The 14,697-nt window shown below is 42.6% G+C and overlaps 1 protein-coding gene across 2 annotated transcripts in view; it reads left to right on the forward strand.

Annotated features, from left to right (window-relative positions):
* Positions 1-14,697, forward strand: part of SLC1A2 (solute carrier family 1 member 2) — a 266,017-nt gene that overhangs the window by 239,001 nt on the left and 12,319 nt on the right. For both annotated transcript variants that reach the window (XM_069221837.1, XM_069221836.1), the window contains one exon: positions 10,428-10,656. In XM_069221837.1, coding sequence (XP_069077938.1) covers positions 10,428-10,656 — 229 coding nt within the window. The remainder of the gene's footprint in view (positions 1-10,427; positions 10,657-14,697) is intronic.

The following is a 14,697-nucleotide window of genomic DNA, read 5'->3' on the forward strand; positions in this document are numbered from 1 at the left end:
TTACATAGGGAAGTAGCCATGGAAATTTGGAACAGAAATGACGTAGTGCCACAAGTGTGTAGACTGCCTCTAGGTGCTGCATGGGTCTGTAAGTGGGCAGGATCTCAAGGCTCAGCAAGGACAGACTGGAGGCAAGGCTCTGTTGAGGTCCTCAATCAAGTTCAGCCTCCCCATCTTGTTTTCCACTCATGATGCCTATCCTCTTCCTCTACAGTTATCAGATAACTCCAAGTCTTCCTGGGCATCCCTTTGTAGCCCTGGGCTATCACTTAATATCCTAAAGCATTCTGGGAGTTGTAGTCATTGTTCATTTAAGCTGGATGATTTTGACTAACACAGCAAAAAATAACAATTTGTAAAAGGAAAGCCTGCAACTGGACCCTGTTGTTCGTGATGACATAGAGTAATATGGTAACTTTTCTCTTATTCCATTCCTTTCCGTTCCCTCCTTCAAATCGTTCCTGCATTTACCAGGAAATTTAGTCCTGGAATGGGTATAACCTTACTGGATCATAAAATTGATGTTTCTAGACTATTCTGCACACCTTTACCATCTGCTCTATGCAGGTAGCACATGTGACCTGGTGGGGGGGAGGGTACTGGTTGTAGGTGTTTGGAGGCTGCAGATAGGATCACGTGGGCTTGTAGAGCATGCTTAGGGACTATTGGGGGCATGTGTGGAGATGGGGAGATAACCTATTTACTCTACTTGAGGAGCCAGGGTAAGAATCCAGGTTTCTGAGTCACAAAGGCAGACTCTTAGTCAAGAGCCACATTTCCCTGAGTCTGTTTCACCGTGCCTTCCTGCATCCAACTCAGAATTGATACACTTGTGTGTCTCCCTCTTAAGAAGTGAATTGTGCATAGCAAACCAACCCCCTCTATTGTGCTCTAATGTAGGTGCCTAGGGCTGTCCAGCATAATTCTATGCTCACCTACATGGAGTTTCATAACAGTTGTCTATTTTTAATCTTGGAGGCTTCATGTGGTGGTGAGATTACCCCCACCCTCCCTTGAATGTAACACTTGCTCAAAGCTGGTAGTAAACCCAGTGCTTTAAATGGGCAGGTACTGTCCGGTACTGAGTACCTGCAGTTCTTTAAATAGAAAGGGAGGGTACCTGCACTTCTCAACACCTGCTGCAGTAGATTTTAAGGTAGAGTACCAGCACTTCTCAGGAGCAAACAGGTACTCTAAATAGTGAGCACGCGCACTTCTATATTTCCCATTTAAAGCACCGAGTAAACCCAGACCTTCCAACTCACATGGTGCCACTATGTGTCACACAATATCGTCTCCCATCACACGATCACGCAGTGAGGAGCTGATATCACACGGTGTGCAAACAATTAGCTGGAAAACCCTGTAGAGAGCAGGTTTCTAGCTAATTGTTTTGATGTTCTGCACAGCCGATGTCCCTTACAAGGTGTGAAACCTTTCCAGGACATAGGCTGCAGCCTGAAAAGCTTTATTTTGATATTGGTGGGTTGAATAAGGTTTTGGGGACGGGGCTTAGAAGCAGTGAATAAAAATGCCTTGGGTTGAGCTCAGCACTAAGCCCCGCCCCTTCAAGGCTCCATCCCCTCTAAGGCCCGCCCCTCCTCACACTGCAAAAAAAGATTCACAGGTTGACAAGTCTGTAAACCTGAGCAGTCCCAAATCTGTGATGTGCCCAAAAGGACCTGGAAATTCCATGTACATATGGATATTTCCCATTCCAGAGCAATTATTTCATAATGGAATTTTAATAGGATGATACTGCCTGGAATCATTTAAGCAGGACCCAGTAACCCCCTATGATAATTCTGGCCAACACATAAAGATGGCTCAAGTGTGTAATATCCATATTTCGCAGGTTCTATTATCTATAACCTCCTTTACACTGATACATGCTGTGGTGAAGTAAATTATGTTTTGTTCCTATAGACACAAAAATAAAAAGGGATTCTTGAGCTCTTGCACCTAATACAGAAACAAGCTGTCTCTTGGAGGTAAGTACTGCAGGTGTGGAGTTTTTATGAAGTGTGAAAACCTGAGAACGTGGGAGATTTTAAACTCCAGGAACACCTGCGAATCAGATTTAGAATGACATTCGGAAGGAAGGCAACAAGTAGGCGACCGTGTAGGAGACAATGAGATCCTTACAGCTCTTTAATTATCATCAGCACTGAGCAAGAGGATCAAGATATATCTAAAGGTTGCCAGGTAGAGGTTGCGCCAGCCTTGTACCTTGTGCCAAGCACTGGATGCCATCCAAGAGTGGAAGTAGCCAGCACCTGGAACACCCAGCTGAAGCTGGCGGAAATATCACTGCCATGGCACACATCCAGGTTTCATGGGACTGTGCAGAACCCAAGCAGAGAGAAGAAAGGGCACCTGTAAAACATAAAGAGGTATTTTATTCAGTGCCAGGATTGTGTGATGCCAACAGTCAATAGAGGTAATGTCCCACGGTGATGTTCCCTTTATACATTCAGCAGAAGCCATGGAGGACATGGCTGAATAGACATCTGCATACCACCTTCAAGGGCAGGGAGGTCTACCGTGGTCACCAAGCATCAAAGTATACAGAAAGAATAGCAGAATATATACTGGAAAGTTCCAGTGCCCTGTTGAGAGCTCGAAGTCTCCACCAGTCCAGGCATGGGTTCAACTGGAGCCATTCCCCAAACTCATGAATAAGTACCATAAAACTGTACCATGTTGGCAAGAGCCACTCTAGAGCACATGCCTGGGTCTGTCAAACTCTTTGAAGACATGTATAGTGGGACTTTTCTTTAAGGATGCAAACAAAGGAAGTCATATTGTAGATAGATGTAAAAGTAGAACTTGATTTCACACCCTGTAGGTGAGCACAACCCTACATTACTAATCTAAGGAGATATGTAATTAACCAGGACTTATACTCACAAACCTAGCAGGTCATTTGGAAGATGACGGGCCATTTGGTCTATTCTGGGGGGGATCTCTGTGCTGTGAAGGGAGCCGCAATCAATGCGTTCCAGCATTCTTTTGCTCAGAGTGCAACTTTAGACAGGGACGAAACATATGCAGAATATCATGGGCTGTTCTCCAATTCTTAGATCAAACCGCTAAGCCACACTCTGTTTTGAACTGTAACGCAGGCCGCCCCAGGCTGTTTTCTGACATGCTTCGTCAGTCTGCTGTAGCTGGAGTCCCTATAGCACTGTAAGCTACAGTCCTGACATTTTAGCATTCCTGTCGGACATAGGCCATTCACTGAGAAATAGAAAAAGGTGATGAGTAGAAAGTCTGGATCTCAGCCACAGGTAATATATTACAGCTGTATTCTAGTCCTTTTTTTGCTCACTGTGCCACTGCAGAAATGGTTCAACCATATGCAGAACAGATGAGGCGCTGCTCCATTAGAAACAGTTGAGCTGTATTCTGATCTATTGTCTTAAGTATCTGACTCTTTTCACTAATCATCCTTGTCCATTTCTTTTGTGTCACTAATGACCAAATAGCAATCAAATATTATTGCCAGAAAGATGTAGTGCATGGTGGAGGGCCAGCATTTGTCCAACTTATCCACACACATCTGGATATGAACATAGCCATCTGTTTACATCTGGTTCCTCCTCTCAAATCCCTGGAAGTTCTATTTAGCTCCTCAGAGTTCAGTTGTTGAAAGAGTGCTGCATACATCCTCAGATTGTACAGTTGGTAGCACACAATTACGGTGCTGCTAGGCTTCTATTCGCTCGGGGTGACCAAGAAAGTCAGTTTAAATCTCTCTGAATTGACCATAGACAAACATGTCACACCATGCAGAGATTCATCACTATGGTAGCCGACCATATTTCATCCTAAGGTGACTGAGGCAAAGGTGAAAGCTTAAATTCCTAGGCCCAGATTTATCATACTTTCAAGTAGCGCAACACAGCAAGCCGCCTTGCTGTGCTGCACGAAAGGGGAAGGACAGCAAAGCATGGTATTTAACATTATACAGCACATTCCAGTCCTTTCCTTGTGATGGTGCAATTTTGGCAGCCTAGCACCAATGCAGGCTGTCTCCCATCCTGGTAGAAGGCTGCCTGCATTGCTTGCAGGATTGTTCTTGTGCAGGAAGAGGCACCTTCCTGCACAAACACTACCCTCAGAGGCATTTTCCTCTTTCTACACGTGCTGCAGAATGCAGCACACTTAGAAAGAGGAGAAAACGAGGAGAAATAATTTTTTTGGGGGGAAGGGTAGCATTTTGAATCATTCCTACGTCTACTACTAATGTTATATCTGGGAATGTGCCAAAAATTCATGAGTGGGTGCATGGGAACACCCATGCTCCACGCGTGGAGTGAGTTGCGCTGCCTTGCATTCCCCCAGATTTTCAAGCCGTGCAGGGCCACGCAAGGTGGCTTGATAAATGTGACTTTAGTGTTGCGTCACCCTTGTGCCCCTTTGCAAGACGCAAGGGTGATGCAGCACTATGATAAATCTGGCCCCCGGTCTTGAAGAGAATTGGCGTGAGTAGTATAACTGAAGTGCATTAGGCCTGTTTCATGTTTTTAATTCAGATTTAACAATAATTTTGAGATTAATCTACAAGTGTTTCATGTCAGCATCTTGATTTTTAGCTACATTTTCTTTAGCATCTTAGAACCTTTTTTCTGGTATTTTAATTTAGGAATTCATGTTTCTTTTCATTTTATTGAAGCCCTGTTTTCATGGTGGGAGACCCCAACCTTCATTTTACATTCTTTACTCTTTAACTCTTACACCATTTACTGTTTACTTTTATTGTAAATATAGTTCGTTCCCTAAGTTCATTGTGTTAATCAACAAGAAAAGGTTATCTGTACCACCCAACTCCTTTATTTTATGTTTACTCTTAAACTCTACACCCAATGTTTTATTAACCCTTCTGTTACTCTAACTCATCAGCCTTACTATTTATCTGTTCCCTTCCTGTTATGTTTGTAACCAGACTACTCTGAGACCCTGGTAACTGACCTGGGTTTATTAATCACTTTGAGATTAAACTCTTTTGAATAAAATTGGCTTGCCCGTCCAATTTCTAGTTAATAAAAGAAAAATGTTTGGAAACTGACACAATAAGGAGAAATAATAATAAAAGGAGTAAGAATTGGCAGAATTATCACACAAAACCAAGAAAATAGGAATACGTACAAACTGTAGGTGTGTAGAACTCCAGTGTAGTTGTGTTGTACAACAAATTGTTATGCAATAAAACCTGTTGGATATTAGCTCAGAGGTAATATAGGGAAGTCCATTACAGAGCAGATATTGCATAAAGCCACTTCCAGTGGCAAGGGAGGAACAAAGTAAAAAAGGCCTGTGATGAGACCGTAAAGCAACCTAAGTGTAACTTCAAAGAGAGGCAAATAAGGTCAGACAAGCCAAGCCATAATCAAAGTAAAATCAACTGTTGTAGGACAGAAGGAAGATGCATGACTCTATGGTCTTGGCATCAAGCAATACTGTCCCAAAGTGCATCAGTAAGAAAGAAACTAATCTAGTTACTCTAACGATGCTGCAAAGCCATGTATTGCATACACAGCTGTATCATAACACAAGCGAAGCAAGGGGGACAAGATATAGTCAAATACAATCCAGAATCAGATGTATTCAGTTGATTTTATATGCACTTGGGAGCAGCATCAAATATGATTTGGAAAAGTGCTCAATGTGAAAAGTGAACACACAGTGGTGGTGGGGTATCATGTGAACGACAAAGTGCAACACATAAAAACAGGGGAACAGTGAAAAGAAACAAGGAATTCAATATTATGCATGCATGTAAATAAAATCCCAAATTTCAGTAAGCTATTGCTGCACAATAAATATCTTTTTTCAGCTGGGCAAATGTCCACAGTGTTTCAACCTTCCACAATTCAACAGGTCATCATCACGACAGGAGGAGCACAGAGACTATGATTGCTGCCTGCATACAATCCAGGGATAGGATAGCTGCATGCACGTCCATCCAAATAATGTCAACAAAGTGGCAACTGTAAATAGTTCCATGCAGGGTAACGTCTAGGAGAAAGGAGCTGTAAGGAAACGGATTCCTCTTATAGGATAATTGGTGCCGGGAATAGAAGCACAAAGTTCTGGTATTCACAGTATTTAAATGCTGTTGTTATATATGATTGTGTTCCATCTGCAAATGCCTCATTGCCTGCCCCATTGTTATAAATGGGGCCTGTCGTTGGCAGTGAGTTTTCACTCTGTCCAAGCAGGGACCCTCACTCTAGTCAGGGTAACAGAGATACACACCTAGGATAACCCCTACTCACAGCCCCGTGGTAGCTTGGCACAAGCAGTCAGGCTTATTTCAGAGGCAATATGTAAAGTATATGTACCAACACACACTAAAACAGTGATAACACCTCAAAACTGAGACCAAACCAGTTTAGAAATATAGCCAATATTTATCTAAATCAAACATGACCAAAACGACAACAACAAATTAATAGGAGTCTTACTCCATAGAAAACAATGGATGCGTGGTTGTTACACAAAGTACCTGGCATGTGTCAAAAATAAAGCTGTATGGGCGACCGTGCATCGGAAAAGTCAGCGATACATCGATTCCTTAATCGCAAGTGAGGCCGTGCATTGTTTCTTCTTGGTCAGGTAGGCGATGAGTCATTTTTGTCTCCCGCAAGAGAGCAATGCATCGATTTCCGAACGGCCACCTCAGATCTGGGCAGGTTCACATTGATTTTGACACCCAGAGATGATGCATGCAAAATCTTGCCACACGGTGATGAGGAACCGTGCTGTGTGGGGGTTGCTTCGATTTTAGCAGCAGCAAGCGGGTGTTGCATCATTTCTCCCAGCAGCGATGCAGGTGGTGCGTAGATTTCTCAGGCGCAGTGCAGGTGATGCGTCATTTTTACAGCCGCGTTTGCAGGTGGTGCGTCAAATTTTTCCCAGCAAGGATCCTGTGCGTGGATTTCCACCTTGGTTCCACCAGCTTCACCTTTCAAGGGCCTAGGGACTGGAGTGGGCACCACTTGGCAGGGTAGGAGTCTCAGCAGAGAGTCTGGGTGCTGGCAGAGGAAATCTTTGATGGCCCTGAGACTACAAAACAGGAGGCAAGCTCAGTCCAAGCCCTTGGAGACACTTCACAAGTAGGAATATACCACAAAGCACAGTCTTTGTCCTCTTTTCAGGCAGAAGCTGCAACTGTAGGCCAGGCCAGCCCAGCAAAGCACAGTCAGAGGCAAAGGGGCAGTGCTCCTCCTTCAGCTCTTCTCCTTGTCAGAGGTTCCTCTTGAGTCCAGAAGTAATCTAAAAATCTGGGGTTTTGGTCCACTATTTATACCCCTTTCTGCCTTTAAAGTAGGCAAACTTCAAAGGAAAGTCTCTGTTATTCACAGGATCCTGCCTTGCCCATGTCTGGCCCCAGACCACACCAGGGGGTTGTAGACTGCATTGTGTGAGGGCAGGCACAGCCCTTTCAGGTGTTAGTATCAGCTTCTCCCTCCCCATTCTAGCCCAGGAGACTCATCAGGATATGCAGGCTACACCCCAGCTCCCTTTGTGTCACTGTCTAGAGGGAATTCACAACAGTCCAACTATCAGTCTGACCCAGACGTGAAATACACAAGCAGGTAGTGGTACAGAATGGCTAAGGAAGAAAAGGCCCACTTTCTAAAAGTGGCATTTTCAAACTTACAATCTGAAAAGCAACTTTACCAAAAGATGTATTTTTAAAAGATGTATTTTTAAATAGTTTAAAACTGCACACACAGTGGCAGGTTTGAGCCATGTTTACAGGGCTACTCATGTGGGTGGCACAATCAGTGCTGAGGGCCCACTGGTAACATTTGATTTACAGGCCCTGGGCACCTCTAGTGCACTTTACTAGGGACTTACTAGTAAGTCAAATATGGCACTCATGGAAAAGCCAATTACACATACAGTTTACATAGACGGCACTTGCATTTTAGCACTGGTCAGCGGTGGTAAAGTGCCCACAGCACCCACACCAGCAAAAACCAAGCCCAGCACACAGTCAAACATGGGAAGCAGAGGCAAAAAAGGACAATGGAAACCACACCAAGTTTGCCAGGTCTAACACCGATCCTAAAGACTGGGGGGGCCAAGATCTTCACCCCCTCATTGACATGGCGAAGACTGAGAGGGCATACACACCACTGGACTCTGCAGACATCTGGTGCAAAACTGGCCTTCTTCCAGGAAGCAAGAAAACTAAATGCTCATCAGGATAGTTTTTACTAGAGCCCTGATTTGTCCAAAGTATGTGTCTCAAAGATAGACCACGGACAAGAAGATGGATAGGATGACCAGCACTGATTGGCCAACATTGCCTCATGGTCACCTGAAAACATCAAAATTATCCAGAACATTCCACTCAGACAAACATACTCCCTGATGTGTACTCATATGCCATTGATCTAATTAGCCTACGACGTGCTAAAAAAAATCTTTGATTGGCTATAAATACTGGTAGTCTTTCAATCAGGGACTCACAAGTTTTTCAAGAAATCCTCCTGAGGGGAAGGGTGTGTTTCTGTGTTGCTCCTTTCTAGGCCTGGGTAGCTTCCTTGTGTCTTCGGTCCAAATGTTTCGACAGTGCCACTGAAGGACAGTGGTCCCTGGCACTCTTGTGCAGTAGCTTCCTTAGTAGACACTTCCACTGAAAACTCAGTCTTCAAGCATCTTCTTTAAGTTTGTGCAGCCCTGCATGCTCCCCTGCACACCAAACTAAACTTCCAGAGAGTAAGAACAGACCCCATTTTATCTGTCAGTGAGCATCCTAAAGGAAATCAACACCTTTCATCAATGAGGTGTGACAGTTCATCCTCCCGAAAAGGAATCTTCTAACCCCAGAGACTGACAAACTGTTTCATTTATCCAGAACATTATTTGGAGAGTTGGTGTTTTTTTACATCACTTTGCTCCATTTGCTGGTTATTCATGGTTTCCTCCATGTAGCGGGGACACTTCATGATTTCTCAGCCTTCCATTTTGTGGTTTTCTGCCCCTCCATCTTTGTAACTCTATGCCTCCAACCTCCCCTGCTCTGTCTATTTGGCTGCCACATCACAGCTAAAAACCACAGGGCAAACAATTTTCATCTTTACTGTCACAGCAAGTGTCTCTCAAGTCCTACAGCCTTTCCCAGTCTCTTATATGCATGTACGTAGGTATGTGTGCATGTATTTAATATATGTATAACCTGAACCTAGCAAAATTGCAGCAGAGCGAAGGTGGTTGCACCACTGCAGTGATGCAATCTTAACAAGCACCCAGCAGAGCACCACCAGGCCTAGACTAGTGGTTTAGAGTAAAGGCCTGCAAAGGGCTCTTTTTGTTGTGCCTCATTGCAATATCATTTATAGTTAAAACTTGCTGATTCTCACTAGAGAAAAAAAAAAATTCACTTCAAAGTAATTATTAGAAAAAGGGTACCTAAGTAGATTCCAGCTAAATTATGCACTGCTAGGATTATGCATTTCTCCTAAGGTAGATGCCGTGCCAGGTATATAGACCCTCCACCCACACCTACAGGCGCAGCTCCATCAGAAGGGTTGGAAACACCGCCCACACTGCTCTGGAGAAATGCAATGCCATCTACACTCCTTCTCACTCTTCTTCCACCTCAGGTCACCCATCACCTTTTGGCCAAGTTGCCATTGTGAAGATATTGGGTATCCCCTTCTGTCACCTGTTCGCTTTCTAACTAAGACCTAGAACCCACTGTATTACAGAGCACAGCTCATGAGGTTAGAGATTTCAATGTTGTGGGAAGGACATCTATTGCAGAACCATTTAATAGAAGGAATCTTTTTGAGTAAAAGTTTGTGGCAATCTTGGCAAGTGAATATAAATAGTTCTTCGTTGGGTTTCTAATATACATTTGGGTTCCATTTTTTGTTGGACAGCATTCAGAACTCAAATGCCATGAAGAAGCAGGGAATGGAATTGGTTAAGAGAATCAGATGTGGAACAGGGAAGTTATGGGTAATACTTAAGGGGTGGAGTGTGTGATCCAGTTGATTGAATTTGACTTAAACCAGGTTAGGGCTGTGTGATTCAGACAGGTTGCGCAAGCAACAGTTTAAGTTATCAATTACCAGTCAGGAAACCATACCTTGGAGAAATAAAACCAATTGAAAAACAGGTGGGGAACTTCCCAGACATGTCTTGATCAACATGTGAATTGGATCAATATTGGAGACTTTGCTTCACCTAATTGATAATGGAGTTGTCCAATTTCCATTCTTTTACAGTCTTTGCTATGATGGGGAGGATGAGGATAGCACTGTCCCACCTGTGCATGGCCTAAAGTCTTTTTTTTTTAAAGCAAAGGAGGGTATTAACTAATGCCTCTTTAATCCTCAGTCACCCCAACCTAAACATTGTGTCATGCTTTGCAAAGTAATCTATGTGCCAATTATTCTGTTCAGAGACCGAATGAGGACTTCCGTGAACGTGGTTGGAGACTCGTTTGGTGCCGGCATTGTTTACCACCTCTCCAAAGCAGAGTTGGATGAGATCGATGCACATCACACCCAACAAGACATCGAAATGACCAAGACTCAGTCGGTATACGACGACATGAAAAACCACCGGGAGAACAACTCCAACCAGTGTGTGTACGCTGCTCACAACTCAGTGGTGGTGGATGAGTGCAAGGTACCGTTGACCTTTATGGATATAGAGACCTGTATCTAGCACTTGCATGGACTTCTTTTTTTTACATCTGCATGCGCTGCATTTTATATTTTATTTTTAATTTTTAAAATATGACCATGACATCAGTCTCTATGAACCCCGGACATAAAAACTGAACTTTGTAGAATTTTGGACTAAACTCCTGTCCTCTGCTGCTCACATCTAAAGTAAAATGTGACACTGATTTGCATTTGCCATGCCTGTTCTGTGGCATATTATGGAAATGTTTAGAAGACTGAAACAAATCAGTGTAGTCTTATCTGGGCATCAATATTTCGGCAAAATGTACCAGGTGTGAGAGGTATTGATGCTCGTCTTCACGCAGTAAGAAAGGCCAAACGCACTACGCGAAAACCTGCGACGCAGTGAATTAATAGTACGAAGGACACCCTTTGTGTGCCAGTCCATCATCTACCACTGACACACTTGTTGTGCAACATGTATATAATCTGTTTTGTGCTGAGATTCTGTTTATAAGGAAAATCAAATTCTTCTGCAATTTTTCATCAATATTCAGCTGAAGACTAGTATCCTACAGAGTAGTCTTTCTGTATCTAAGTTGCTCCAACATTTGCTATCCATCAGCACTTTGTGGTATATGCATTCAAATGATAGAAATGGAAAAAAAGACTATCTGATCATCTGAAGGCCTGTGATTAACAGCCATCTTGACAAGTCAGTCCTGAATCCAAGCAAAGAAAGCTAAGCAGGCACGTTAAGAAATCACATTATTGTTTCATGAAACCAAGTAAGGTTTCTTTCTTTTGTGTATATACACAAAACTATATTTTAACTAATGCATGCACAATAAGTAAAACAATACAAATATGAGGTTCAACTCAAAATCTCATGTTGTGTTTTTTTCCACTGTCCAGCCACCTAGTTGTTCAACCTACACTCTAGTCACTGAACAAGAGGCAATTCTTTCAGCTATGAATCATTCACTCTGTGTTTACTCATCACCTTCTGGCAGGTTTTGAAGAGAAGTCAAAGTTTTATGACTGTGGATTTAGAAATCTTCCAGAGCTGGTTCACAGCATACTAGCAGACAGAGAGTAAAGCCAACACACTTGAGTTTCCACTACTTTCCACCCAGCACTTTTCACAGAACTGTGTTCACTTCCTATAAGAATGTTCTCTCTTCATACTTAGTAGGGGCATCTGTCAAGTGAAAACTAGTTTCTATCAGCTTTATACCCATATTATGCACTATGTGACCAAATTTTGGGATGTAGTTATTTCAAAATATTTTAAATGGTCATACATGCAAAATTTGCGTACTGGAGAACATGGCGTTCCAGTATGTATTTAGTTTAAAGTTTCCGCTCATCACTTTATAACTAATTTGTTCATCAGTGCTGCTATATATATCTCAAGTGTTGGAGCAATTTGTATGCAGGAAACTGCCAAGTTCACTGTAAGGCTGAACAAAATGAATTTTATTAATGGTAGCAAAAGCAGTGAGTAAGCAGTTGGTCTCCTGTGTGTGCATGGCTACCTGAAATAGGGTCACCTTGTTTATCCAATAGCAATAGTTGACTATTGCCTTGATATTTTATAATATCAGTGTGCGATGAACATTATTGTAAGAAAAAAGAGTTGTAAAGTTTTAGGTTGGTTTCTGATGAGCATGCCCACATTTGCTATCCTCTCACACAGTCTCTGCATAGCTGTCAGTTTTGCAAAGTCGCCTAGTTTTCAAGTACTGTTTTCTGTTCTTATGATGGGGTCTAGTGGCTGTTTATGCATGATCTTTTTAGTAATGTTATCTTCTTCTAACACTTAACTCTACCTTGCCTGTGAATTTTAAATGCAAGTTTCACCTGTGTTGCATGTGCCTGGTATTGCATGCGTAGACCTTCCAGATCTCTGGAGAGGCAGGTGGAACAGTATTGAATCATTGGTGCATCTTGTCATGTTTCATGCCCGTGCTTTCATACATGCAGTCTATCCATCATGTGGAATACCAGTCCTGTCTTTAACTTTCATATGAAGTCCAAGGATGCAAGCATGTAAGGTAAGCTAGGAGAGAATTGATACGTCATTAGAAATAGACCTACCAGGTTTGCTTCTTTGTTGTCTAGAAAGGTCCAGTTCATTCTGAGCCAGCCCGGATTAACCAGCTCTTGTGTTCAAAAGACGTGCTTGAGAGACATGTTCTCCATTCCATGTCCATCAGACATATGCCACACATAGACCGGTTTTGCCGTCATGCATCTATGACCTGCCCTCTTCCTACAAAATGCTTTATTTTACATCTTCACTTCTAGAAAATTGATAGGACAGGATCTGGACTATGCCAGGAACTTAGTAGTAGAAATAACTTGTCCATCTTGATGTCTCTTTTATCTAGAGCAGCTTATCAACTGCATGTGTAAATGTTTTGCTTCCCCGAAGAGTGACCCACATGTAAGGTATTCTCATGCTAACGAAACTGAGAAGAGGCCCAATGCAAGTCTCATATTTTCTAGACCTGCAGTGTTGAGGTTCCAATAGTTTACAACTGGTAATACGGCCAGCTGGGTTGCCTCTCCAGCTGTAGAACAGTAGAACAGATTGTAGTCATTACCGTAGGGACATCGACCAGCCTTTGCACCTAAAGCCGTCTATCTGCTCAATCACAGTACTTATATCAATATCAGGTCAGTAGGGCAAAACAAACAAAATATACTTATGTTGGAGATAAAAATCTAAAAGAAATTATCTTGCAGCATGCAGCTGTAGACCACTAATTAGGAAAAAATGTAAAATTTGAATTTGACCTGTTACCAAGCAAATATAATTTTTCAGGAGGCATCTTAGCAACAGTCACAATTATCTCTGAAGGACAGTATCAGCTTTTGCCTGGCTTCATGTACCCCAATAATCGTATGCTTACTCATTATACCCTATTCTAAATAAATGTAATCCTTGGTGCTCTACCGGTTCCATGCAAAACCTTTTTCAAGATGCCTAGTGCCTAGTGGATAACTACCCGTACTTATTCCTGTTCACAATCACTCTTCTGCACTTCTAGGAATTGGTCTGCTGAGCCACTGTGCAGCACAACGCCTGCCTGACGTGCAATTCTTTGTGTAACATCTAACAAGCCTTTTACACACAGACCTCCAAATTAACTCTTATACCACCCCAAAAAAACAGCACCATGAATCTCGCACTCATCACTCTACTTAATTCTTTAGAAAAAAACACTGCTTGCAATTCTTATGTTTCAACAGTAACTTGTTCAAGACTGGCCTTCAACTTGTCCTTTTTAACCAATCCTGGAGTCATCCTTTGGTCCATTTCCCCTGATGATGACTCACAGCCCCAGCACATATTACCACAAACTGCCACAAAAGGAGGTTCTTTATCACTTTACCCATACACTTCTTAAACCCCACGGTTCTTTGTGGGTTGACCTTACTCCATTATTAAGGATTAAGGATTTCTCTTATGCCTATGGGTACTTTCCCTGATTGAACAATGCCATGGGAGATTTAACTAGCTGCAAAGATGTGAGATGCTCTGCACCCACAGATCTTATGGTATCCTTAATCTTGTTCACTGTGAATAAGGTAGCCCATGATGGGCCTGGATTGTCACACTGGCTGTGCTTCACTGCATCTTCAACCTGAGATGCAACAGCGGTATTCCGCATTGTTTCTTATTGCACCATGGTTACCACTTCTTCACTGTCCCCATGGAGCAACACGATGATTCCCACAATGTATCCACCCAACCAGGACACTGGCAACAGAAATAAAAAGAATTCCAAAACAGAAATGGCAAGCCATTGTTTTGCATCAGTCGCCCCACAGAAAATAAATCACCAACATTCTATTGTTTCTGCCTGGTCTGAATAATTAGTGACCCATGTGAGGTTCTGACGGTACTTTAGTAGTTAGAGTCATTTTCCTCAAGAAAAATCCCACAAGTGTTATTACATTACAAGCCACTGACCCGCATAGACCTGGATTTTCAACAGTAAGTGCTACTGTTTGGTAACTATCATTTAAAACA

This window comes from Pleurodeles waltl, chromosome 3_1 (assembly GCF_031143425.1).
Source record: "Pleurodeles waltl isolate 20211129_DDA chromosome 3_1, aPleWal1.hap1.20221129, whole genome shotgun sequence".
Taxonomy (NCBI): Eukaryota; Metazoa; Chordata; class Amphibia; order Caudata; family Salamandridae; genus Pleurodeles; species Pleurodeles waltl.